Source organism: Staurois parvus, unplaced genomic scaffold (assembly GCF_062004578.1).
Source record: "Staurois parvus isolate SC_StPar_1 unplaced genomic scaffold, SC_StPar_1.0 ptg000048l, whole genome shotgun sequence".
NCBI lineage: Eukaryota > Metazoa > Chordata > Amphibia > Anura > Ranidae > Staurois > Staurois parvus.
In genome coordinates this window covers 10,438,385-10,465,183 of record NW_028317844.1, presented here as the reverse complement: position 1 = coordinate 10,465,183, position 26,799 = coordinate 10,438,385, and the positions used below count along the sequence as shown (strand labels likewise).

Here is a 26,799-nt window from a genome sequence, read left to right as displayed (position 1 = left end):
TCAAAGACAGTTGAAAAAGTGGCTTATGGTTATTTTTCATTTCAGTCAGCATCAACAAAAGTCTTCCTAGAACAAAATTACAATTGGATGAAACAAATGATTTATTTTCCCTGCACTTATGTATACCAGCAACTCCATTACTGTCCGATACACACTGTCTGCTTTTTTCATTTTAACTCTATGAACCATGAAAACTGCTGTTAGATGAGAAAGGGTGCTTTCTGAGCCACTGCATTTGAAGCTTTTAGGTGCTGACACAATATATAGTATAAAGTTGAATTTTTTAAACTGTTGATGCCACTGAGCTGTGCTACAAATACAGAGAAAGAGATCATGTACATGTTTTATAATATGCTACTACTGTTTCTTACAGCATATTGCCCATTGCCATTTTTCTAGTAATCTTGCAAGACATAAAATGCCATCTAAAAAGAGATTAATTTAATTTGGTCAATCTGAGTGTAGCCAGGACTGTGGGGGAATCCAGTTCTTTTCTTATCAAAATCAGGATGAAAAAGAATATAAGCTAGTACTGAGATGTTGAATATATTTAAAGTATGTGCAAGTACATTTAGGAGCCTGCTCTTTATATCTGCATCATCTTGCCCCTCTTCCTGTGTGACAGAGTCTCTTTAAATGAATATCTTAATATAAAACCTACATGGTCACATAGCTTTTAGTATTGGTGCATTGTGTGGTCAACGTTGGATAATTATGTTGAATTATAATGGTAATGCAGAAAGCCGTTTCTTTCATTTTACTGTATAGAGAGTATATAAGACCTGACCACAACAATCAGCCAATAAAAAATGATAATGTTACAATTACATGTGCTACACAGTGAAAATGTCATAAGAAAACATATGTTCAATAAAATAGGCAACTGATCAGTTAGCCTTTTAGGAAGCTAGTCCTGCAAATAAAAGGACCATTTGGACAGTGGCATCCAGTTTATAACCCAGTTTCCCAGAAGGAGGAGAGGTTTCAAGTAGACTAGTTAACATGCATGGCCAGCACAGTAAATGGAACATCTATGAGGGGGTTACGATCAATTAATCAAGAATTTTAGTTAAATACAGTTTAGTGTGGTGGAAACACTGTGCTGTTGTATATCCACAAACAATGATTGTATATATGATTTCTATACATTAAAACATGTTTGAATTCATTTTTCATAGAAGCCTCCACCCACTCCATACGAAATACATACTTCAATTTTTAGAGTAATTTATATAAAATAGTTTTTTTGGCTACCAGGGAAATAGTGAAAAGTTGTTTACAACCCTTAGAGGTAAGCATTCCAGTAATTATTACAGTGGTAATGAGTGTCTATTCTGGATAACTAGGAGCTTGTAGAACTCTGCCGGTAACCCTCTGTCTTTATTCATATGTTGTTTCTGGTAATTTGGCAAGGTATTCAGGCAAAGATGGTTGGCAGGACACAATAGAATGGTATTTTTGCACCAATAATGTCTCAAGTCCAATTTTCCTCACCTGTTTCACAACTGCAAAGACTTTATATTTTTTGACAGGTAATATTCTATGCTATGCAAAAATATTTAAGTTAATTTGGAATGTTCTGGCATCAATAAACCTCAAAACCTAATTTTAAACCAGCTGTTTCCCAAAGATAACATTTTTTACATATTTGTTTGGCTGGCTAACTACTGTCTTTACCATTAATGCTATAATTTCCTTACAGTGCATCATCATTAAAAATGGACAACACTTTGAAATATCTGTATAAAAAAGTTTGCTGAATAAATATGATACACACTCACACAGCTCCAAAGACATTTTCTATATTCTTTGTTTTAGAATTATCTCATATGATCGTATGCACCAACTAGTGGTCAAAATTCTTTTGTTCTCCTGAATGATGTTTTTAAAAACAATTACCACATTATGGCTACTAGATGGCACTAACGATCATATTAGATAGTTCTATAACACAGAATATTGCTAATGTTTGTCACATTTGTTTAGCAAACATTTATACATGGATCCTTAAATTTTTCTGCTATCTTCCTCTTTAATAACATTCATTGTAAAATAATTCGATTTTGTGCAGCTGTTCCATATTTTTATACATCATGTATCTTAAAAAAAAACATTGCAAATGAAATAGTTTTAAATTGTCTCCCATGGAAAAGAATACAATATTGTTATGCATATCCAAACAAAGCACATGTGTTGTCTAAAACAATACATTTTTGTTTTTTTAATTCAATAAAAAGGAATAATCCCTGTTTCCAAAATTACCTCACATAAAATATATAATATTTCATGTTTTTGATTTCATTATTATTATTTCATATATATTTCATTATAATATGATTTCAAAATATCAAAAATTCCAAGTGTAAAACAGAATGTGACAGGAAGGCAGCATCGGCTCCTTGGAGCATGGGGCAGGGTAACCACTGCAACCACAGATGCTACCCCAATGGTTGGGGGTGTGTGGTAAAAACACATATCAAATATGGGAATTTACCGTAACCCCCACACTGCAAATGTAAACCAGCCCTTACTGTCCTGAGCCCTCTATAAGGCTACTTTCACAGTGATGTGCTGCAGTTTACCAGCACACAAGGTGCAGCACAGTGCACCTGCAGTTTTCTTGCAAGTTAACTGCACTTTGCCATAGACTTCTATTATATCTTGTGAGTGTGGTGCACTTTTGGAAAGTGCACCAAAGCTCCTGCATTCAAAAGTTTTGGTGCGCTTTCAAAAATAGCACCTAACTCACAGTGTGCTTTCCTGGTTTGAAAAAGAGGGCCACATCAAAAGGCTCCAAGGGACACATGTGGCCTACGGGCCAAAGGTTGAGCAACCCTGTTTTAGACCTTAGTTATTCAAATTTCTGGCTGAATTAAGCCAAATCTCTACATCCAGATTTCCGGGTCATAATCCTGTACAATGTCCTTTTGTCTCTTTTGGTCAGTTGACCGTGTCATCTACGCTTATGCTTATCAGAAGCCATTTTTCCAGAAACTGTATATGTCATCTTAACCTTTTATACTGTACCCCGCGACACGGCAAATAAATTGGCAATTTCAGTCACAGACGCACCAGCTAAGTGGGCACTAACAGTTTACCCTCTTTGAAGGTCACTATGTCTGATATGACCTCTGCTAGCAGCGCACCCAATGAATGACGAAATTGAGGCTTGCCACCTGTTAGCAAGGTGTCTCATCACACAGTGGAAGAAAAAGAATGTTAAATCACTTCTGCTTTCAACGCAAAACATGTTGTCACTTTCTTACCTGCAAATCATGCAGTGTTTCTATATTTTTGTCTAACCTCTGTATGTCCATCCTAACTAAAAACACTAAAAGACACAAAAGCTACAGTTGTCCTGCACAGATCAGGCAGCTGAATGTTTAAGTTGTAATTCTAAAAGTAATTTTTTTGTTCTTGACTGGATAACGGCTGTCCAGGGGTGGACTGACAACTCATGGGGCCCCTGGGCAATAGGGGATCATGGGGCCCCTCGCACACACTTAAACCACTCCAAAAAAGCCTATGAAAGGTACCAGGGACATCTCATGGGGCCCCCTACTGACCCCGGGCCCTCGGGCAGTGCCCGAGTACCCGAATGGTCAGTCTGCCCCTGAGGCTGTCTTGAGGTAATGTCTTTTGATGCAATGATACACTTGTACTTCATGCATAGTATACAGTTTAGTGTATAGTTTTGTCTGCTGGTCTCATATAATGTACTCCTCAGGAAGCACAAAATCATTTACCCCTAACCTTTGCACAGAAGTAAATCTGAGCTGTGAATAGTTTTCCTTTTTATAATACTTTGCTGACAGCTTTTTTGCTAACTTTAGATTGCATCTTATGTCATTAAGAGTTTGTGCATAATGACTTTGTAAGTCTTTAATGTCTGTTTAAACCTAAAACTAGAGATCAGCATCAGCAGCATCAGCAGAGGCATTGCAACGAAGGGCTTCATCATTTAATTAACTTAATTATACGGTTCTGTTCACATCGGTGAGCCTGAACATGCCAAAGGAGATTCCTCATTGGATCAAGTGACAAAAACAAAAATGTATTATTATGAATTATTTATTAGGCTTATTAATGGCATTTAAGATGTCTATGCCTTTTATGTATTTGTTATGATATGCTTACATGAATCTAAAAAAGAAGCTTAAAATAATAAATTTCCATTGTTTAAAGCTGTCACAAAATAAACAGCTTAAGCTCTTCAATACTTTAGATATAGCAGGATATGTTTGCAATGGTGCCCTGTTTTGGAGTTGGAATATCTGCCCTTGTTCAAATCACTGAAAGTTCAGTGAATCTGGCTCTAAGTTCGGAAACCCCAACTTTAGGGCAAATTCCATTGGAACCAATAAAGGCAAATCCTGCTGTTGAATTATGCTCATTTTGTAGCCTAGCTATTGTGAAAAAGAGGCATGTGGAGCCGGGCACTACATTATTGTACATTTAAATTAGAACTCCAGGCTCAAGGATGTTGTTAAAATTAATGCTACCTCTGCTCAAGTGATTGCTTCACTGAACTTTAAAATCTATACTTTTCTTAATATTGTTTAGTGGCTGAACATTATGTAAGTAGCTCAGCTGGGCCATAATATAAGAGTGAGTGATGAAGCAGATTTTATCTTGAGGTAAATTAGAGTGTAATATTTGACATTAGAATGTAGCATTTGAAATATAATAGTCACACATATTGTACAGAGCACAGTGAGTAGTACACAAGCAGTTTTGTAAGTTTTATTTTTAAATATACATGAAAATGTGATATTTGATATATCATTTCTACACATATTGTACAGAGGCTTAACAGTATGTAATCAGCTTGGTAGGGCCATAATGTAAAAGGGAGAGACAAGGCAGGTTTTATCTTGAAATAAACAGTGTATTATCTGAGAGACAATAACCATAGATGTTGTTCAGTGGCGGGATAGTATGTAATAATTTTGGTTAGGCCACAGTATAATAGAAATATGGAAGCTGAGATCCAGCTGCAGAAACATTGTGTGGCATCTTTACAGTGCTGAAGCACTGGAATAAGCCACAAACCTAAAATTGCAATGCAAGCTTTTCTCTGCAGCAAACATTAAAAATGTGGCGGCTGAGGTCCATGTTCAAACACATTTTGTGGAGCATTACTAGTGTTGGAGTGCCAGCAGAGGTCGCAGAAACTAGTGACAGGTACCATTTCAGGGGTGAATGAGAATTAAAAGTTTAGTCTGTAGCATCAGCAGCAGGGGTTTTGTAGTCATTGTTAATACAATACCAGTTCATTTAAATGAAAGTGTGACAGTCCACACTGTTGAGAGACAAAAGGATATGACTCTCCATGAAAAAAAAAAAAAACGTGGTTTTGGTCCCCACTTCCTGCCTTGGATTGCAGCTTTAGATGAGAAACCTAGGGAGTTTGTAAAATATGCAGGTTTCCGATCATCACTGTTCTCCATACAAAGGGGTGCAAGACAGGAGTGTCCACTCTTGCTCTTGCTGTTCAAGTTAGCAGTGGAACCCCAGACCTTATCTACATGATGTTCTAATGTTTCTCACTAATCCCAAAGTCTCTCTCCCCAACTTGATCCACATTTTAAATTATTTTTCAATATTTTTAAACTTGTGGATTAATGACATTAAAAAATGTAAAGCTTACACCTGCCCAGCCTTGCTCTCTTAACCGCTTCCCGACCGCCCTATAGCAGATATACTGCTACAGGGCTGCATGGATGCGCAAAATCAAGTATATATACGTGATTTTGCATTTCTGGGTTGGAGGCCATTCGCAACCGTGGCTGTCATTCACTGGGTCCCGGCCAGTAATTACTCTCTGGCGCCCGGTGATTGCCGAGCATCTCCGACAGGGAAGAGAACTGTATGTAAACAATACAGTTCTCCTCCCTGTCAGCTCATACCCACTGCTTCGGATGGCTGTGCACATGTAAACCATTTAATTTACTTGTATTGGGATGTTTTTAAGCAGAATACATTTTGGCCTAAATTTATGATGAAATTTTATAATTTACATTTTTTACTGGACATGTTTAATAGCAAAAAGTCAAAAATATTGTTTTTTTCTCAAAATTCTGTCTTTTTTTATAGAGCAATAACTAAAAAACGCACAGGTGATCAAATACCAGTGCAAGAAAGATCAACTTATGGGAAAAAAAGGATGTAAATTTAATTTAGGTGCAGCACTGCATGTCTGCAGAGTTGTCAGTTAAAATAACACAGCGCCGTATCACAATAAATGGCCTGGTCACGAAAGGGGGTAAATCCTCAGAAGGGCAAGTGGTTAAAGCAAATTTTCCCTATCAATCAGTCCGCACACATCTTCCTTATTTAGGAATAAATCTCACACCATTATATGAAACTCCATGCAGCGAACCTGAGTTTTCTCTTGTGTCAAACTACTGCCACATTGGAATCTTGGAAATAGTACCAGATCTCCTAGCTAGGTAGAACAACTGCCTTAAAAATGCTCTCACCTAAACTGCTATACCTTTTTGAACACCTCCAATTAATGTTTCCTTACATAATGTATTTTGAGATTTATCCAATGCATAAAATTTATCTGACATGATTCAAGACTGAGAGTATCAAATACATTTTTTAAATTTGATAACTATAAACTCCTCCTTTGTTGGTATATGGTTCTTTCTAGAATTGCTAAGTTTGCTCAGGACACTTCAGATCATTGCTTCTGTGGCAGTGGCTTTCCTGACACTTTGGTACATTTGTGGTGGATTTGCCCAAAAAGCAAAATATTTTCAACAAGTATATACCAACTGGTTTGCACAGTTTGGGGAAATAGTCTCTACAAAAATCCTTATGAGTCCTTGTTAAACTTTTAGTCTTGTACCTCCAATCAGACATTGGTGAAGGCATGCAAATCTGGAACCTTGGCTATTGCTCAAATGAGAATGGTCCCTGTTGGTACCTGTTAAACTCAAAATGGACAGCCATTCTACAGACAAAGACCAAAAATGTTTTAAAAAATTAGAACACTGGATAACTTATTATTTAGGGGGAAATATTGATGAACTAACATGATCAATTTAACTAATCATGACTGACTAACTGAGGTCCAGTCTATGTGTGTGGACCAAATTTGGCTCAGTTCTATCCCTCTGCCCTCTCTCTTCTCTTTCTTCTATCTTTTTCACTTACTTCATCCTTGTTTTATTTTACTCTAGAAGCCTGACCCTACAATAGATGCATCTTAAAAGGAGCATGTTATTGTAATAATGTAATGATTTAATATCCAACACCAACTTAACACCAAACATAGTGACATCAACCACCTTCACCCTTGTCAGATTTACAACTTTGCTACTGCCATAATTCTTTTCTATGTGATTGTCCCCCACACCAACTAAATTCCACTTGAAAGTTCTTGATGAATAGTGATCTGTTGCTACACTGCATCTGTCTTATGCTACTCTACGTAAATAACCACCATTTGGGTAAGATGGATTCAAATGCATACCTCTTTGTAATTGAACAAACACTTGTAATTTTGCTTTTCTATGTTTACTAAATTAAAATGTATTGCAAATAAAGAAAACCTCCTGCCATAAGCTTCAAAGCATACGTTCATGCCAGTGGTCAGGCTTAAACACGCAATAAACCATTTGGTCATCATTTCTGAGGGCTTTTTCAGCCCTGGATGTATTCAGGAATCATGTGGTTCAGGTGATGCCTATGAGTGCTGCCTACAGCTTGACCTAGATTCTTGGATTTGAAAAAACACTGAAAAGCAGTACAGAGCCATTGCCACTAGGGTTTGTCTCTTGTTTCAGTTCAAACATAGGGTCAGACTGAACTTTCCTACTTTGGGCATGAATGCAGAACGTTTAGCTTGTTCAGTGGAGACTGAATGTCATACTGCATATAACAATTTTTCTGTTGCTACTTTATATGACAGCTTCCTTCTGCTGCTGTCAATGGTTGCTAAAGGAATTAGTGGGTTCCAGCACCCATCCTGTAGTTAGCAACCAGTAATGTCACCCAGCCCTATTTATTTGCTGGTAGGGAATACCTGCCCAAGTAAACAAAGAGAGGAGGATTGCAGCTTACATAATATAGACCCCATAGCCACATTTGGGCAATTACATCACTGGGTATACCCCACCCCCTTGTTTACATTTAGGGGCAGGAACCAGGACTATCATTTGTGGCAATGGGATTGAATGTATCAGTTGGTTGGTGGGTGTTGTTCATCATGATTGACAAGGATCTGCATCACTGGATGATGGGATTAAAGTTAAGTTTACACCATGGGACTTTTTTTATTTTTTAATTATTATTATTATACAGTATTTATAAAGCGCCAATAGTTCGCTCAGCGCTGTACATTACAAAGGGGGACAGAACATGTGACAGAACAATACCAATACAATGTGATACACGAGGGGTTCGAGGGCCCTGCTCTTTCGAGCTTACAAACTAGGAGGGAGGGGGTGGTGGCACAGGAGGAGATAGCTGCGGGGGATGGGGTGGTAGGAAGAGTGGAGGAGGTCGGCAAGTTAGCAGGGGGTGGGGTAGGCTTCCCTGAAGAGATGGGTTTTCAGGGTGCGCCTAAAGGAGAGAAGAGTAGGTGATAATCTGATGGGTTGGGGCAGGGAGTTCCAGAGGATGGGTGACACCCTGGAGAAGTCCTGGAGGCGGGCATGGGAGGAGGAGACCAGGGAACTAGAGAGAAGGAGGTCTTGTGAGGAGCGGAGTGTGCGTGCTGGGCGGTACTTGGATATTAGGTCAGTGATGTAGTTCGGGGCAGTATGGTGGACAGCTTTGTACGTCAGCGTTAGGATTTTGAATTTGATCCGTTGCGCAATCGGAAGCCAGTGGAGGGATTGGCAGAGGGGGGTGGCGGAGACAGAGCGGTTAGAAAGGTGAATGAGTCTGGCAGCCGTATTCAGGATGGACTGAAGCGGGGATAGCCAGCGGCGAGGCAGGCCAGTGAGGAGGGAGTTGCAGTAGTCGAGTCGTGATATGATGAGAGAGTGGATGAGCTGTTTAGTTGTTTCTGGGGTTAGGAATGTGCGGATTTTGGCGATGTTGCGGAGGTGGAGTCTGCACGAGTTTGTTAAAGATTGGACTTGGGGCTGGAAGGATAGGTTGGAGTCCAGAATGACACCCAGTACTCTGGCCTGCAGGGCGGGTTTGATGGTAGCGTTGTTGGATGTGACGGAGAAATCAATGGGGGGTGGTGTCCGGGCTGGGGGGAAGACAAGAAACTCGGTTTTGGAGAGGTTCAATTTAAGGAAGTGGAGCGACATCCAGTCTGATATGTCGCTCAGTAGGTGTGTGATTCGGGCTGAGACCAAGGGGGTGAGGTGGGGGGTTGAGAGATAGATTTGTGTGTCGTCGGCATAGAGGTGGTAGTTGAAGCCGTGAGAGTGTATGAGTTGGCCAAGGGAGAAGGTATAGATGGAGAAGAGAAGGGGCCCAAGGACAGAGCCTTGAGGGACCCCAACAGAGAGGGGGAGTGAGGTGGAGGTGGTAGCATTATAGGTAACGCTGAAGGAGAGTTGTGACAGGTAGGATGAGAGCCAGGAGAGAGCAGAGTCTCTGAGGCCGAGGGAGTGTAGTTTTTTGAGGAGGAGGGGGTGGTCGACTGTGTAGAAGGCCGCAGAGAGGTCAAGGAGTAGGAGCACTGAATAGTGGCCATTAGCTTTGGCGGTTAGCAGGTCGTTGGAGAGTTTGAGTAAGGCAGTTTCGGTGGAATGTAGGGGACAGAAGCCGGACTGTAGGGGATCGAGGAGGTTGTTGTCGTTGAGGTGAGAGCATAGGCGGGTGTAGACTAGGCGCTCGAGGAGTTTAGATGTAAATGGGAGCAGGGAGATGGGTCTGAGGTTGTTCGGGTCATTGGGGTCCAGGGAGGGCTTTTTAAGTATGGGGGTGATGTGTGCATGTTTCAGAAGGGAGGGGAAAGTGCCTGAGGAGAGGGAGAGATTGAAGATGTGGGTGAGGGAGCGTAGGATGGAGGAGGAGGAAGGTCGTAGGAGTTGTGAGGGGATAGGGTCGAGGGGGCAGGTGGTGAGGCGGGCATCAGAGAGGATCTTGGAGACTTCCTCGATGGTAGTAAGGTCAAAGGTGCGGAGTGTGGGGGTAGCTTCAGTATGAGGAATGTAGGGTGGGGTGGAAGAGGAGGTCAGAGCAATGGTGGGGCCATGGGAGAGGGGTGATGAGGGGGTACCTGAGTGAGGGTGAAGGGGGTTGGAGAGAGTTTGAGCAGCGACGAAGTCCCTGCGGGTTATGTCGAGGGGGAGGGGGGATAAGGGGGTAGCTGTGTGAGAGGGGACGGGTTGAGAGGGTGTGTGAGTTGTGGCAATGTAGAGTGGAGGGAGGCAGGGTTAAGGTTGCGGAGGTTACGGCTGGTAGTAGTGTGACATTTGGAGGGGTAGGCGTTGGAGGACGAGGAGATAGAGAAGGTGATCAGGTTGTGGTCAGAGAGAGGGAAGGGGGTGTTAGTGAGGTTGTGGGGAGCGCAGCGGTTGGAGAAGACAAGGTCGAGGATATTTCCGTCGGAGTGGGTGGTGGATTGTATGCACTGTGCATAAAGGTCTTGTCAAAAAGTGTGTGTCTAGTTTGTATTTTTAGGGGAACCACTTTTTTTGTGGGGTCCGCCATTAACATATATACCAGACCCTCATCTAGGATAAGAATCTGGTGTAGGGATTTCCCAACCATTTTGTTTACAAACAGAAGTAAGCTACAGAACATAGATCCCCTTTTCTACCTAGACCTCACTGGTCTACAACCATCAGACTCTGCTCTGAGTCTTGATATGTCCTCTCACTCTGTATCAAGGTCAAAGATTACTGGGTCACTTGATTTATGACCTGAGCAGTCTCTCTGATATTGCTTCCTTAAAAGAATTGGCCTCACCACTGGTCAACTTCTAGTCAACCCAGTGCTAGGAAAGGACTCATTGCCCATGCCCTCAGTACCCCCTTTATATGCTTGTTTCTCTGAACATGTGCTCTGTACCTAAACATATTCAATTATATGTGACTGCTCTACAGACTCTCACCTAGAGATCTCCCAGCATCTCTCATCTACTGATAGTCATCAGTTACTCACATTCAAACCTTTAGGATGGGGTTTTTCCATCTCCATGCAGGGCCCTCCCCATGTGTTAAAAGGGAATATTCCCTTGTGAAGGGAATTTGTAAGAAAGGAACCTTCTCCACTCATTGTTTTTAACAGCAGTAGTTATGCTTTGGCTATCCATGCTTTCCACCTGGTAGGCCCCTTTTCTATGCTATATAGGAACAAAGCATTCTGGAAACCACTTCCTTCTTCCCTTGGACTTTTGTTATCAACCTCCATAGAAATGTAATTTTCCTGCCTCTGTTCATATGTCTTATGGGCAGGCTCAGGACTCCTCTTCCATTTCTTACAGGGATGTCCCTCTATGGAATTTTTCTTTTCTATTACATCTGGCTGGGGGGTTAATTTACTTTTCATATGACTTTTTAAATGCCTCTTTCCATAACTGTACTTATTCCTGCTGGAAGTTATGGTTCTTCAGTCTTTTACAACATCTAGCACTGGACCTTCCCCAGGGTCAAAGGGCCACTGCCCACATTGGTAAAGCTGTTTTTTGACAGTTGGTTGTTTAAATCTCTGCTAATCCCTGCTTCTGCTGTCTGTTCAGTTCTGTTGACCCTTCTTGTTCTTCCTGTGGGTTTGTTGCTGTAATTTTTTAGCTTTTGTTTCCCACCCCAGTTTATTGCTTAGGAACCACCCTGTGTCCCATGCTGTATAAATAAGATAATGGGAATGTTAATGTACTTGTAAATTCCATATTTTGGAGGACAGGACAGGACATGGACTCCTACCTTCTTTTTCTATTATTTCCTTACTGCTTGAAAAAAGCTGGAGCCTCACAGAGTGAGTGGGGTATAAGTACACTGGGGGGGCGTTACTAGCAATAACCCATGTTCTAAAATTCAACTATTTTTTGCTTTAGTACACCTAGGGCGGGTGTCGGCAACCCGCGGCTCCTGAGCCGCATGCGGCTCTTTTTCATCTTTGCTGCGGCTCCGGAGCACACTGCCCACCAGGTGGTCGGCAAGCCGCAGATCGCGAGCCACATGCGGCTCTTCTGTGTGCCGGGCACCCGCTCCCCTCCCTCCTCAAAAATCCGGCCCGCGGAGCGTGGAACATTGGCTGTCAGGATGTAGGTGGGGCAGCCAGGATGTAGGCGGGGCAGAGTGACGAACTCCTCTCTCAGTCCGCCCTGAAGACCAGAACGGCGCGGGAACACAGCGAGAGGAACGCGCGGAGCAAAGGTAAGTGAATTGAGACAATATGGGGGATGAATTACTATGTGGGGGATGAATTACTGTGTGGGGGATGAATTACTGTGTGGGGGATGAATTACTATGTGGGGGATGAATTACTATGTGGGGGATGAATTACTATGGGGGATGAATTACTATGGGAGATGAATTACTATGTGGGGGATGAATTACTATGGGGGAAGAATTACTATATGGGGGATGAATTACTATGGGGGAAGAATTACTATATGGGGGATGAATTACTATGGGGGAAGAATTACTATATGGGGGATGAATTACTATATGGGGGATGAATTACTATGGGGGATGAATTACTATATGGGGGATGAATTACTATGGGGGATGAATTACTATGGGGGATGAATTACTATGTGGGGGATGAATTACTATGGGGGATGAATTACTATATGGGGGATGAATTACTATATGGGGGATGAATTACTATGGGGGATGAATTACTATATGGGGGATGAATTACTATGGGGGAAGAATTACTATATGGGGGATGAATTACTATATGGGGGGTGAATTACTATGGGGGAAGAATTACTATATGGGGGATGAATTACTATATGGGGGATGAATTACTATGGGGGATGAATTACTATGTGGGGGATGAATTACTATGGGGGATGAATTACTATATGGGGGATGAATTACTATATGGGGGATGAATTACTATGGGGGATGAATTACTATATGGGGGATGAATTACTATATGGGGGATGAATTACTATGGGGGATGAATTACTATATGGGGGATGAATTACTATGGGGGATGAATTACTATATGGGGGATGTATTTTCAGTTTTAAAAATGTGGCTGTCAAAATAAATTTCAATCGTGGTTTTGGCGAGATTTGGCTCAGTTGAAAAAAAAGGTTGCCCACCACTGACCTAAGGCTATGATTGTGATTATGAAGATACACTGTGGCCCTGATTAACCCTTTGCTTACTGGGCCCTTAAACCGCCTTCATGACCAGAGTGCTTTTTGCAATATATGCAGTGTCGGATTTGTTATAAATGTTGCAATGGTTTTGCGGCTCCCAGTCTTTTTTTTCCCTTCGGAAACGGGTCCAAGTGGCTCTTTATGTCTTAAAGGTTGCAGACCCCTGACCTAGGGCAATGTCCAGCCCCTACGATATTTGCTTAAAAATCTCTTGCTATTAGCCTATGAAATTTACTTAACTGTTTTTTTGGCACCAATTGACATAATTTGAGTTCAGATTCAGCATCCAACTTTGGTACTGTTTGCTGAATTTGCCTCAAGCCAAGCCCAGATACATTTTGCTAATCCCTAATAGCCACCACTTTTCCTCCTTTCAGGAATAAGAAGGTTGGAGGCATGTTGTCACCAGAGGGGATCCTGCCTCCATAAGGAAATGTGACAAAGAGGATTTTACACAGTACCTTCTCAAAGTGTCTACATTTATGGCTCCTTTTGGGATGGTGGCAATAGATTAGCCATTTTATGCTTTTATAGGGAATTTAATAGGGTAGCCATCCAGTAGTGGTCTCTATCTTTCATCATACAAATCCTGGTATCCTTGCTCTGGCATAAAGCATAAAAGAGCCAGTTTGCCTTAGTCAGAGGACCTCAAATCTGCTATAATCGCTGCCAACCCAGGTAAAACTCCTAGGATTTTGGAGAAGAAAAAATTATCCTTTTCCTTCTCCTTACTGCTGCAGGCACATCCTGTTGAGCATTGCGCATTGCCAACATTGAATTTCTTTGCATAAGGCATCACAGATAGAGTGATTAACAGTTATATTAACAGGTATGCTGTATTTCTGCCAGGTGAGGAGTGGTCAGTGTTGCCCTCCCCCCCTCAGGCATACAAGCTGCAACACAGCATGGCAGTGTTTAACTTGGGATGTTGTCTAGTATTCTTTTGGGAGACTGCTAGTTCTTAAGAGTCCAATAAGGAGACCAGTGAGAAGGAAGGGGTACAGGTGCTAGCACTAACACCATGGGAAAATATACAAAGAGGCACCAATATATCCAGAGGTGTGCTTCACCCTGCATCCCCCAGGTAACAGAAGATTGTCCCAGTGATGGATATACCCTCAATGTTTCCATAAAGAGGACTTGTCATCTTCCCAGTGTCTAATAGACCTCCAATATCTTTTCTGTCCTCCACTGTAGCAAATCCACTAGATTAGATGCTTCTCTGGCTGTAGCAGTTAGAAAATTACAGCTCTTAAACTGGAAACACTCAGAGCTGAGAGCTTCCAGTTTCATAAACAGCAGAGATGATTGGGGAACACATATTCCTTGATCTCCCCCCACTCAACAACCTGAAAGCATTTTATGTGGTCCTAGGCTCACACCACCCACACTATAAAAGTAACTCTGTATAACTGCCCAAATCACTTTTACAAGACATCTGGGAGCGAGCTGAACAAAATAAATACAAGCTTATGGCTGGTACTGCAACCATGAGCTTTTTTTCATTCTATGGGTATATGTAGAATGCTCAAAGAGGTTAAGTAGTTAATAATATATTTTTGACCACACCACGGTGCAATTTCCGGTAATTTAGTGCAATATAGCACAGTGTAACACCTTATAGCAACTAAATCTCCCTACACAGACTGTTTACTCATTTAATGTACTTCAACACAAATGACTGCTGGGAACCCATCCTTTTATAATGAGGAGGCTGACACATAGCAAAGCCTCCATTATTGGTCATTGTATGCCATCTGACCACAGCTGGGTACTGCATTCTGGTTACAAAAAATGTGTTCAAGTGAATTTGACATTGAAAGCAGATTGAGCAGTGAGACATACAGTATACCAATGAACAGTGAGACATACAGTATACCAACCTTCTATAACTGGCACAACTCTAGCCTACTACACTTTGTTTGCTGTGCAATACATCATACACACCATCCCTCACCACCTTTGTTTGCTCTTCAGTAAACTATATGTTTCTTCACTGTGTGTATTTTAAAATACCACTCCCAAACTTCATCATATTCAATTAAGCCACTTGTAAATAAAATGTGAAACAAAACAAAAAAATGGAAAAAGTAATATTTATAACACTTTTTTTATAACCTTATGTTTCCTACAGAGTCAGTATGTTTTTCATTTGTATTCCTCATACTATTGCTTGCTTGGATATTAAATTATTCTATTTTCATGCAAACAAGTTAATCAAATTTGTTTTTCATCTTGATAAATAGCATTAGCCACATAATTTAAGTTGAGCTAGAGCCAAAATAATTCCTGGATTCTGCATTCCTTTAATTTAATCAATTTGATTTAGAAAATCATCATAATATATATTTGACAAAATGTATATTTCATTTTAAATTGTCAGTGTGAGATCAATGAGTATTTTACATGCAAGGTCTAAAAATGTTATGTTTCAATTGTCTATTTGCTTGTTTTAGATAACATTTGCTAAAGTCTTCTAGAAGTTTTGTTAAAAGCTACAGCCAATATTCCTAATATTTATCACTTCTGGACCGGAGCTAAAGGATGCTTTAACTGGCTTAATAAAAGCTAAAATTAGAAGAAGAGTTATTTCTGAACAGAAAATGGAAGTTTTAGAAAAACACGTGGACTGCAAAGTGAAAGTGAATGCCAGTTTTTAATAAAATTAAATTTATTGTAGCAATAGCATATAATATGTCATTGTTTAAACAAAAGTAGAATTGTACATTAAAGGGGTCCTAACTTCTAATACAATTCTGAATTTTCTCATCCAAAAGTTGTTTCATACTGCTCTAGGAACAGCAGTGTGTTTCACAGCAGCGACTTTGGACAGTAGCAGTTGAACAGAGCCCTGATTAGCTAATACATAAATACAGGTGAAACTTAAAAAAATAGAATATCGGGAAAAAGTTCATTTGTTTCAGTAATGCAACTTAAAAGGTGAAACTAATATATGAGATAAACTCATTACATGCAAAGCAAGATAGTTCAAGCCATGATTTGTCATAATTGTGATGATTATGACTTACAGCTCATGACAACCCCAAATCCACAATCTCAGAAAATTAGAATATTGTGAAAAGGTGCAATATTCTAGGCTCAAAGTGTCCCACTCTAATCAGCTAATTAAGCCATAACACCTGCAAAGGGTTCCTGAGCCTTGAAATGGTCTGTCAGTCTAGTTCAGTAGGAATCACAATCATGAGAAAGACTGCTGACCTGACAGTTGTGCAGAAAACCATCATTGACACCCTCCATAAGGAGGGAACGCCTCAAAAGGTAATTGTAAAAGAAGTTGGATGTTCCCAAAGTGCTGTATCAAAGCAAATTAATAGAAAGTTATGTGGAAGGGAAAAGTGTGGAAGAAAAAGGTGCACAAGCAGCAGGGATGACAGCAGCCTGGAGAGGATTGTCAGGAAAAGGCCATTCAAAAGTGTTGGGGACTTTCACAAGGAGTGACTGAGGCTGGAGTCAGTGCATCAAGAGCCACCACACACAGACGGATCCTGGACATGGGCTTCAAATGTCAAATTCAATGACCGTGGGATTACTGTGCTTGATTGGCCAGCAAACTTGCCTGACCTGAACCCCATAGAGAATCTATAGGGCATTGCCAAGAGAAAGATGAGAGAAGGACCGAACAATGCAGAAAAGCTGAAGGCCGCTATTGAAGCATCCTGGTCTTCCATAACACCTCAGCAGTGCCACAGGCTGATAGCTTCCATGCCACGCCGCATTGAGGCAGCAATTGCTGCAAAAGGGGCCCAAACCAAGTACTGAGTACATATGCATGCTTATACTTTTCAGAGGTCCGATATTGTTCTATGTAAAATCCTTGTTTTATTGATTGCAAGTAACATTCTAATTTTCTGAGATTGTGGATTTCAGGTTTTCATGAGCTGTAAGCCATATTCATCACAAATATGACAAATCACGGCTTGAACTATCTTGATTTGCATGTAATGAATCTCATATATTACTGAAATAAATGAATGTTTGTGCGATATTCAAATTTTTGGAGTTTCACCTGTATAACACAACTTTAATATTGATGTAAGTTAGAGAGAGCAAGATGAAGGAGAGAAGATAGGAAATACTTCTTTACTGGAGCCAAAGGGTCACTGTAAACCTTTTGAAGCAAATTATTCATGTAGGTAGAAAAAAGGAACTGAATGCCTGAGCTCCAGCACTGGACAATGGACTCCACAATGTCAATATCCCCACATGTGTATGAAAAGAATGCAAGCCTTGCTGCCCTCAACAGACCAGCAAAATCCAAAGCAAAATGTATATAAAGAGACAAAAAGCGGGCACACGGGCCTAGTGCATTACCTTTAAAAATAAGATTTATTGTTAAAAAGTAAAATACCTTCTTAATTGGCTCTGAGGAAGAGGTACAACCTCGAAATGCATCAGACATCAGCTATCCAGAGGTCTACAGTCCCCCACCAGACTACCTTCAGGGGTTTTGGACCATCTCTTGTGACATGCTTTCCATTTGATTTTATTTGTCTTGTGAGTATTTTACTTTTTATCAATAAATCTCATTTTTAAAGGTAATATACTAGGCCCGTGCGCCCTCTTTTTGTCTCTTTATATACATGTTATTCATGTTCGAGGTACACAGAATGTCCATGGAGCTTTGTCAAGACCACATTTTTTTACTAGCTCTAGAACAGTCATGGGGTCGCTGTTTTATATAGGATAGGGAAGCATTAGAATTACTGCCAGGTTTTTTTTCTAAAGGGTTCTCTGTGTTTGATGGATTCACTCTTAATTCTTGTTCCATTTGCTACTGGAACAGTAGGTGAGAAAAGTCTTCCAAATGGGACACTTGTTAAAGGTGTGATGCTCCCTGCCTCTCCCATATGTTTAACTGTGTATTTTCATCAGCTTCTCTGGAAAAAGAAGCTCTGTTTACAGAGCTCAGCACCTTATATTGAATTTTACTCACAAGAAAATAGACACCCATCCTCTGCTGTACATTTTCTTTTGAAAACCCATAGTGTCTCACCAATCCTGTGTGTAATATGTAGTAAATGAAACAGAGATTGTGAATACAATTAAAAAAAACAGATATAAGATAATCATTTCAAAAACTTTAATCTTTAGAAAAAGAAAACTGACTTAAATGCATAATAGTTTTCTTTTAATATTCACATTATACTCTCAATTTTGGAAGATTGCGTGAATTTGCAGTCATATTTGAATATATTTTTCTGAATTTTATTGTGCTTTTTACATAATCTTTCTACATGTTCACCTATTTAACCATAATCAGTCAAAAAACTAAAAGTGTTTGTAAACATTACATAAAATGATGTCTCTTTAAAGCAAGGTAATATGCTTGCAATATTGCAATGCTATTTAGTCCTTCTTGAGTTGGATAATACCTGGGTGATCCTGCCTGTGCCTCTCTTCTTGAGAGTAAACTGACTATGATAACCATGGCTGCAAATCTGTGACTGGGTTGTAAAGTTTATTTCTTTTGTTATGCCACTGTCTGTGCAGGCCCACTGTGCAAGAGCACAATGTGTCTGTGAGTTCTGTAGTCTGTAGAAAGCCCCACTCCCCTATCCATCCTTTCTGCCTTGATTGATCGAGGATTCCTCTGCAGCCACTCCTGCCTTTCTCTTCGCTAAAGCTCACAACATTTTATTAACAAAGAATAATAAAGTTTGTATTCCACGTGTATATGTGTAAGAAGATTTACAACATATAGTTTCTAGTGATTGTTTAATTTTTTTTTGTGACGTGACCGGCACAGTGCCAATCAGCACTGTGTGGAAATGGGGTAAAATTTTAGAAACCCTTCACTGACATATAGTACATATGTCACTGAGGACTAGCAGCTCCTCTCATGAGTACCTGTGCTCAGGAAAGTGAATAGAAAAAACACATGACCACACTATAGTGCCTCTTATAAAAGGTATTTAGAGATTTTATGAGAAAAAAAACAAGAACACACTGCCATTCTAAGAACCCTGTAATAGAAGGGATAGGAATAATTGTATGGTTCTGTGTTTACTACTACTTTAAATAATTAAGTTTATTATATTATATTCAAATGTCATTAGCTGTATTTTATCTTTAATTATTCATGATTAAAGGGTGAAGTTATATATAGTTTAGTAATTCTTCCTCACAGTCTTAGGCTTACTTGTCCCTGTTCAAACTCCATAATCAATCATTTTGATTTTACCAAACCATACAAAAGACTGATATTAATCGCTTGCCTGCCACCCTATAGTAGAAGTACTGCTACAGGGCAGCAGGACTGCGCAAAATCACGTATATATACGTGATTTGCATTTCCAGGTAGGGGGCGCGTGCCGTCGCCCTGCTCGTGCCACCATTGGCAGCTAGGGATGTCAATCAACAGGTCCCGGCTGGAGATTCCCGGTGATCATCAGGGAAAGCTGACAGGGGAGAGACCTGTGTGTAAAAAACACAGGTCTCTCTTCTGCCAGTAAGGGCATGCTGCTTTGTATTTCTCATCACTGCAGAGATATATAAGGCAGAATGTCTCTCTAGTTAAAAAATCACACAGCCCACATAGTAAAATGCACACAGTTAACCCTTTGATTGCCCCCGATGTTAACCCCTTCCTGCCAAGTGTCACTAGTACAGTATCAGTGTTTTTTATTAGCACTGATCACTGTTTTAGTGTCACTGGGGAAGTCAGTGGCAGTTACTCAGTTCCAAACCAGTGTCAGAATTCCTGCCGCAGTCCCGCTATCAGTCGCTGATCGCCGCCATTACTAGTATAAAAAAAATTGAAATTCCAGTATACTGTAAAAACCTATTTGTAGATGCTGTAACATTCACGTAAACCAATTAATTTACATGTATTGGGATATTTTTTAACTAAGATATGTAGCAGAATACATTTTGGCCTAAATTTATGATGAAATTAGATTTTTTAAATTTTAGAAAAATGCAGAGGTGATCAAATGCCACCGAAAGGAAACTCTATTTATGGGAAGAAAGGACATAAATTTAATTTATGTACCGCATTGCATGACCACGCAATTGTCAGTTAAAGTAATGCAACTCTGTATTGCAAAAAATGGCCTGGCCAGGAAGGGGGTTAAATCTTCTGGAGGACAAGTTGTTAAAGTGATATTTATTCACGTTGAGTGAAAATATCTACAGATATGATATAATGATCTGATTTCCAAGTACTTTCACAATTATACATTGTTTTTATCCTTTTAAAAGAAATGTTATTAGGTATTGTTATTTTATTCAAAATATTTCTGTATAAACACAGGATTTTTTGTTTTCTTCTACATATTTGGTTGCATTTTGATTTAAAGCCATATTTGTATTCTCTCCCAGAAATCCAAAATTCCAACCTATGAAAAGATGTGGGCCTTTATGAATAGCAGGAGCCAGTCGGTGCTTGTCAAAAATAATGAAGAAGGTATCCAGCGTGTACTCACCTCTGATTATGCCTTTCTAATGGAGTCAACAACCATTGAATTTGTCACGCAGCGCAACTGTAACCTGACTCAGATTGGAGGCCTTATAGATTCAAAAGGTTATGGAGTTGGAACTCCCATGGGTATGTTTCTTGTCAATTATTTTGTTTTTGTTCATTTTTCTTAGCTGGCCCAAGAAAGATAGAATGCTTTAACAATAATTGTATATGGTTAGGCACAATTATACTGTAATACTATATATCTATATATATATTTTGCGTATATATGTATATATATATATATATATATATAAGTTAAGATATACTGTATGTTTTTTCTAAATGGATAAAGCTTACATTTTCTTTCTAAATACTGACAAAAGCACTGTACATAGTTATAACGTCTTGTATATGACTGTATATATATTCCAGGATGCTCTTTCCCATAAAGGGACTTGACCTCCTGATTAGGATTTATAACAGTTCACTTCCTGGTAGAATAGGTTTATTAGCACCATGCCTATCCCTAAACTGGAATATTTAGACAGAGGATCATTTTATCATACAAGCACTTTTTTATTCCTAGACCAGCCAGTGATAGTCTGCCTCCCTTGTTATAGAGGTTGCTCAGGGCTGTTCTTAATGATATCCTAATTAAATGTTATTTCCAATAGTACCTTATACAGTGTAGGTAACAGCAAGTTGGGCCTCAACATATGTGTAGCCTATTTAAATACATGTATATGTATATATATATATATATATATATATATATATATATATATATGTATATGTTTTTAAGAAAGGTACATTTTAAAAATACTAACCATTTTGTCTTATAAGCTTACTACTATAATTGTGCCCAAAATCAAAAACTATTTTCTAATAAAATTTCTACATACTGTATTTTATACATAAAAAAAACAATTTTCTCAGGTTTGATGTACCTCTTGATGTCTCTATTAGTTTTTTCTGTCATGCAGTATAACGCCTGATATGGTTTATATCATATAAGTAGATAATATTGGTTTATACAGGTGACTGGACTTCCTAAATTTAAAAACATGGGCGTTAAGTTAATCAATTTTTGTTAAATTTATGTGTGTTAAAAATTGTTTAAAAAAATAAGTACATTATTATTAGGTTTATTATCCTGTTTCACCATTTTTCTCTATATTTATTAAACATGACAGGCATTGAACAAGAACATTTTACAGTCTTACATATGTTTCTGTATATTTAGCAAAAGCATTTAAAAATGAAATGATTCCAATGTTATGGGTTATTTTCTCTGTACATTTTTACGCCAACTGAAAATCATGTATTAAATATCACATGCTATGGAACACAGCCACGCCTGTCGAGAGCTCATATTATTAAATTCAAAGCATTATCCATATTCAAACTCTTTTTGTTCTGCCACTTGTAAAAAGCATTCATCAAAGGCTAAACCAAGTCTTTCATGGAAGCTCTTCAGTGCAGTTGGTACAATTCCGCCAATTCATCAAAGGCATAAGAAGAGACTCTAATTGATTGAGAACATAGCAATTTACAAGGGTGTACTGTACTGCTCAGTGCAAGAATCATCTTGTATAAATAGGACAGAAAATAAGATTCCATATCTCTCCTAGTGGCAAAAGAATATGAAAAGCCAAAAATATAACCAGAATGTCCAAAATATATAAAAAGTAACATTTACCTACAGTACACTGTACACTGGTTATGGACCTGATCTCTCAATTAAATGTTTATATAGGTATATATCATACTGTATGTATATATGTATATACATAGTGTGGGTGATTAGATTAAAGAGGGGAAAAGTCACAGAAAAGTAATTCAGATGCCAAATTATGTATGAAGGTCTTTCTGCCTACATTTATTCTTCATCGCTGTAGAAAAATCAAACAAAAGAGGTTCCCTTGCAGGGGTAAGTCCTCACAGTTCCACAAACAACAAAAGATTTTTAGCCTCCTGGCTAGTTGTGAGATCACAGTGGCTCTGCTCAAATCTGCAGACATGTTCCATCTCAGACTGTGTGCAGTCCAACGCACAAAGCCCCTGTTCAACTCAAGTCAAAACTAATTATGCCCCAGGTGGGGGAAAAATATGGCCCCCTATATATTGCTAGAGAGACCAGTCACTGCCACCAGTTTATCTTATGATGGTCTACAACCTAGGTGGCAGGTAAGCTCCATCCACAACTCTTACCTGTACTCACACAGGCTGTTTTTCACATACCCACTCCCTCTGTTTGAGCACGATCTGTTGAAAAGTGGGTTCTAGAGCGTGTATCTGAATTTTTCTAAACACAACCCACCCCATTGCTCCATTTTAAAAATGAAAATCCTGGAGAACCAGGATCCAGCAGGAAATCCTTGAATAGTACTTCTTGGCTGGGGCCATTTATTATAACAGAGCAAGGTCTGTTTGTCACAAGTTATCCTGCAATTTCTTGCCTGTGTATTCTTACCTCTTTTCTGCAGTGCTTTTCCTATCCTGATTCCTGTCACATGTGTAGTTTAGCTGTGCTCACCTATGGGCGTCGCCTGTTATTCTGTGGGTTTTATTTCTTTCACTTCCATCAGTTCCTGGCCCACCTCCTAGCTTGCTTGCCTATATAAGACACACTCAGTCTAGCCCACTTTACCTGATCAACTTCACAGTTCTCTGAGCTCCTGTTGATTTGCTAATTGTGTATCCTGTGCCTGACTACCTATGTACAGATCTTGGCTTTGTCTTCTGTCTGTGCTTGTTGTCCCCTGCCCTGACCTTGGCTTGTCTACTGGATTTTCTGTTATCTCCTGCTGTTGTAGTTTGCTCATAAGAGTGGTCTCCGCATCCTCAGCTGGGTTTACCTGGGGGCCCCCGACCTAGTTCCAGCTTGCTGCAAGTCCATCCCCACCATCAGTGGCCCTGGGGAAGAAGCAAGCTGGGGATTAGACTCTGCACCCCGGGGAACCCTGAGTTGGCTATCTACAAGGGTTCATGACCACAGACTCTTCACACTGTTATTAGTCTGAATCAGCCCCTGAACAAATAGACCACCGAGAAGACCAGGCACAACAGCGAACATCAGCACAATAATTATCCTTTTATTAAAGCATAGTGAAATACAGCCAATAAAAGTAAGGTCTTTATCATGGCTACCATATGGATTTAACAAACACTTTAAATAGTAAACTATCACTGCATGTACAAAAAAGGGGAGGTGCAAAGAAAAAAGCAAGTCACTAATCAATTACAACACATATATACTAAAACAAGAATAGGATGAATAAAATATACATAAGCAATAACAAAAGAAAAAAAGGTAGAGATATTAAAACTGCATGCCCCTGATATTGCAGTAAATGTCAAACCTTGCTGAATTAATATAAATGCACATAAACAGAGGATATATGGGAAACAAAAACACATTGAGAAAACATGGGAAGGAATTAATAAGGTGCTTCCTGCTGATAGGGGTGGGAATAGATTGTAAGCTCCAAGGAGCACGGCCCGCCTAACCCTCTTGTATTGAACTGTATTGTTGCTGTATGGTCTCCCGTTATATTGTAAAGCGCTGAGCAATCTGTTGGCGCTATATAAATCCTGTATAATAATAATAATAGACATCAGAGGCTCTTGGAGTGTGATGTCTGGTGGATCGACAGGATACAGACCTGCATGCCTTGCAGTTTGAATCACCAGTGGGATGTGGATCTGTACCTGAGATAGTGTAGTTTCTTAATTCCTCCCCATGTTTTTTTTATGTGTTTTACTAAATCTTAAAGAACCAAAGACTACACCATTCACTGAAGGATTTTCCTATAACCATGAGGACTATCATTCTCTGCACTATGGCTATTGCCTGTCACAGTCCTCAGGAACAAGATATAGCTTGAACAGAACTGGAACCTTGGGGTCCATGATCATGTCATGATTAATTATATTGTGCAGCCTGGCAACTCTGGGAAAGAAAAATCCTTATTTCACTGTAGAATCTCTCTCACCTCTTGCTGCTGGACTATGGTCAGGGACTCTTTGGGGTGTATCACTCTTTGATATGTGGGCTTTTTTAACTTTCCCAGCTTTCATTAAATTTACACAATAGATCTTCCAGCTGCCTGGCTTCTACACCTTTTATTTTACCTTATCAACCTGTTCCCGTTTATTGAAGGGCCCTTGCCACGTAGCCAAGAACTTCCTTTCCTCTGTGGGAACTAAAGCAAGCACACAATCCCCCGGCTGGAAAATTCAAACCTTTGCAGGTCTATTGTACACTTGACTGTGCATTTCCTGTAGTGAGTGGTTTCAGTCTCCCAGATATACAATATCTAGAAACCCTCAAGAAGAATGTGGTACCACTCCAGTTGCAAACAAAAGAGATTTGCTAACCTGTTCTAAACTCCATCTGTTTTATGCAGTAAAATTAAGTATGCAACTGCTTAATGTTTAACAATTTGCACAACTCTTTCATTACTGTTGATATAAAAGCAGCACCTTGGTCTTGGAGGAAGTGTTCCTTAAAGGAAAAGCCTTGGGATACCAGAATAGAAAGATATGAGAGAATAATACATAACCACTAGAATGTACTAATAAACCTGGGGCATAGGGGCTGAGTGTGGACACACTGGACAAGACTCACAGTAGTTTTTCACATCTGCATGTAATCTAGGTGCATGCATTCAATGGTGTAAAATACATTTCTTGGTCTTTTTATATTTCAAGCGACCTCACCTTCCCCAGGGGATGCATAAGGACCAGATTTAACATTGCCCTCTTATAAGGTCCTGGTATCATGAGCTGTGCTTAGTTCCACAACTTCACCCTGAGTTTTGTCAATCTGATACAACAGGTCATGGTGAGTTGCAATATGAGAAAACATATTCATGCCCAAAAGATACTGGGCTCCAGTTGTTCACCTTCCTATAGTTCCCTTTTGTGAGAATGGGGTCATGTAACTGGGCAGTTCTGAATATGTATTGAGAGGCTTCTAGCTCTTATGCACTGGGCACCTCAGGGGTCTCTGGGGACACCTATGATTCACCGGCAAGGACAGCTATAGGAAGAGACACATTTTCAGAAGTGGCTACCCCTACAGGATCATCATCGCCATTATACTCTTAGTGGTCAGGTTTCCATTGTGTAGTAAGCATGGTAATATTAGACTCAGGTCCCCTTTCTTTCCCACTGCACAGTTCCATAACCAATTGAAAGTCTCTCCCCAAGTATTTAACTGTGCAACAGGACTAGGGCTACAGCCACTTCGTACCAGACAGGTTCCCCAGATGGTTTTAAAGATTATCAGCACTGTGGGGTACTTTTTACAGTCTCATGTACGCATACCATGTCTTCCTGGTGCTAGGTCAGTTGTTCTGGGTCAACAAGCTTGGTATGGACTAGGAAAAACTAGGCTTTCAGAGTCTAGGAGGACATGTACACTTCCATAGGCTATTAGGTCATAGTCACTTGGCAGCAATATGACCCCACTCACTACACCACCATGGGGATGTTCATGGATTCTACCCAGACTTCTCAAATGAGGCCTTGCAACAGGTGGTAGCCCTCCAACCACTCTTGCCAGCCTCTTGTTGCCACCCATTTGTGGCTTTGCTGTCTGCAATGTTGGCTTTTAACTGGTTGATAGAGAAGGTGGTCTCTTGTTTTTTAGGGATCTCAGAGTTATAGATTCTGGCAAGAGGTTCTCAGCAGCAGAATAGTGCTCCACCAGCTCATCAGCTTGGTACACCCACCTCCACAGCTCTAGAGGTAGAGTACTCCATGGTAACCCTCTCAATAATCTGAGGCCCTTTAAGTGCTTCAGGATGCAGCAAACATTAACCAGGTGGATCAGGCCATACATTTGGGTGTGGGGAGATTCCTCCCCATTGTAGTTCAAGCTGTGTACCCACTGAACCCTTATTAACATTGTGACACTCAATTTCTGAAAGATTTCTGCTCTTAATTTGTTTTAATCTTGGGAATCACCAGTGGTCATGTCTAGGTACATAATTTTGGAGTCTTCTGTTCATTATGGTGAAAAGGTTCTGCCCACTATTTCTTAGACTAGACTCTTCCTCCCAAAAGTGCATATAAGGCTTCCATATCATCCTGAGTAACCATCCTTTGGAAA

The 26,799-nt window shown here is 39.9% G+C and overlaps 1 protein-coding gene across 2 annotated transcripts in view; it reads left to right on the top strand.

The window, feature by feature from the left end:
- The window catches only part of GRIK2 (glutamate ionotropic receptor kainate type subunit 2), an 855,383-nt gene that overhangs the window by 771,552 nt on the left and 57,032 nt on the right, over nucleotides 1-26,799 (top strand). For both annotated transcript variants that reach the window (XM_089665163.1, XM_089665154.1), the window contains one exon: nucleotides 20,600-20,825. In XM_089665163.1, the coding sequence (XP_089521289.1) occupies nucleotides 20,600-20,825 (226 nt within the window). The remainder of the gene's footprint in view (nucleotides 1-20,599; nucleotides 20,826-26,799) is intronic.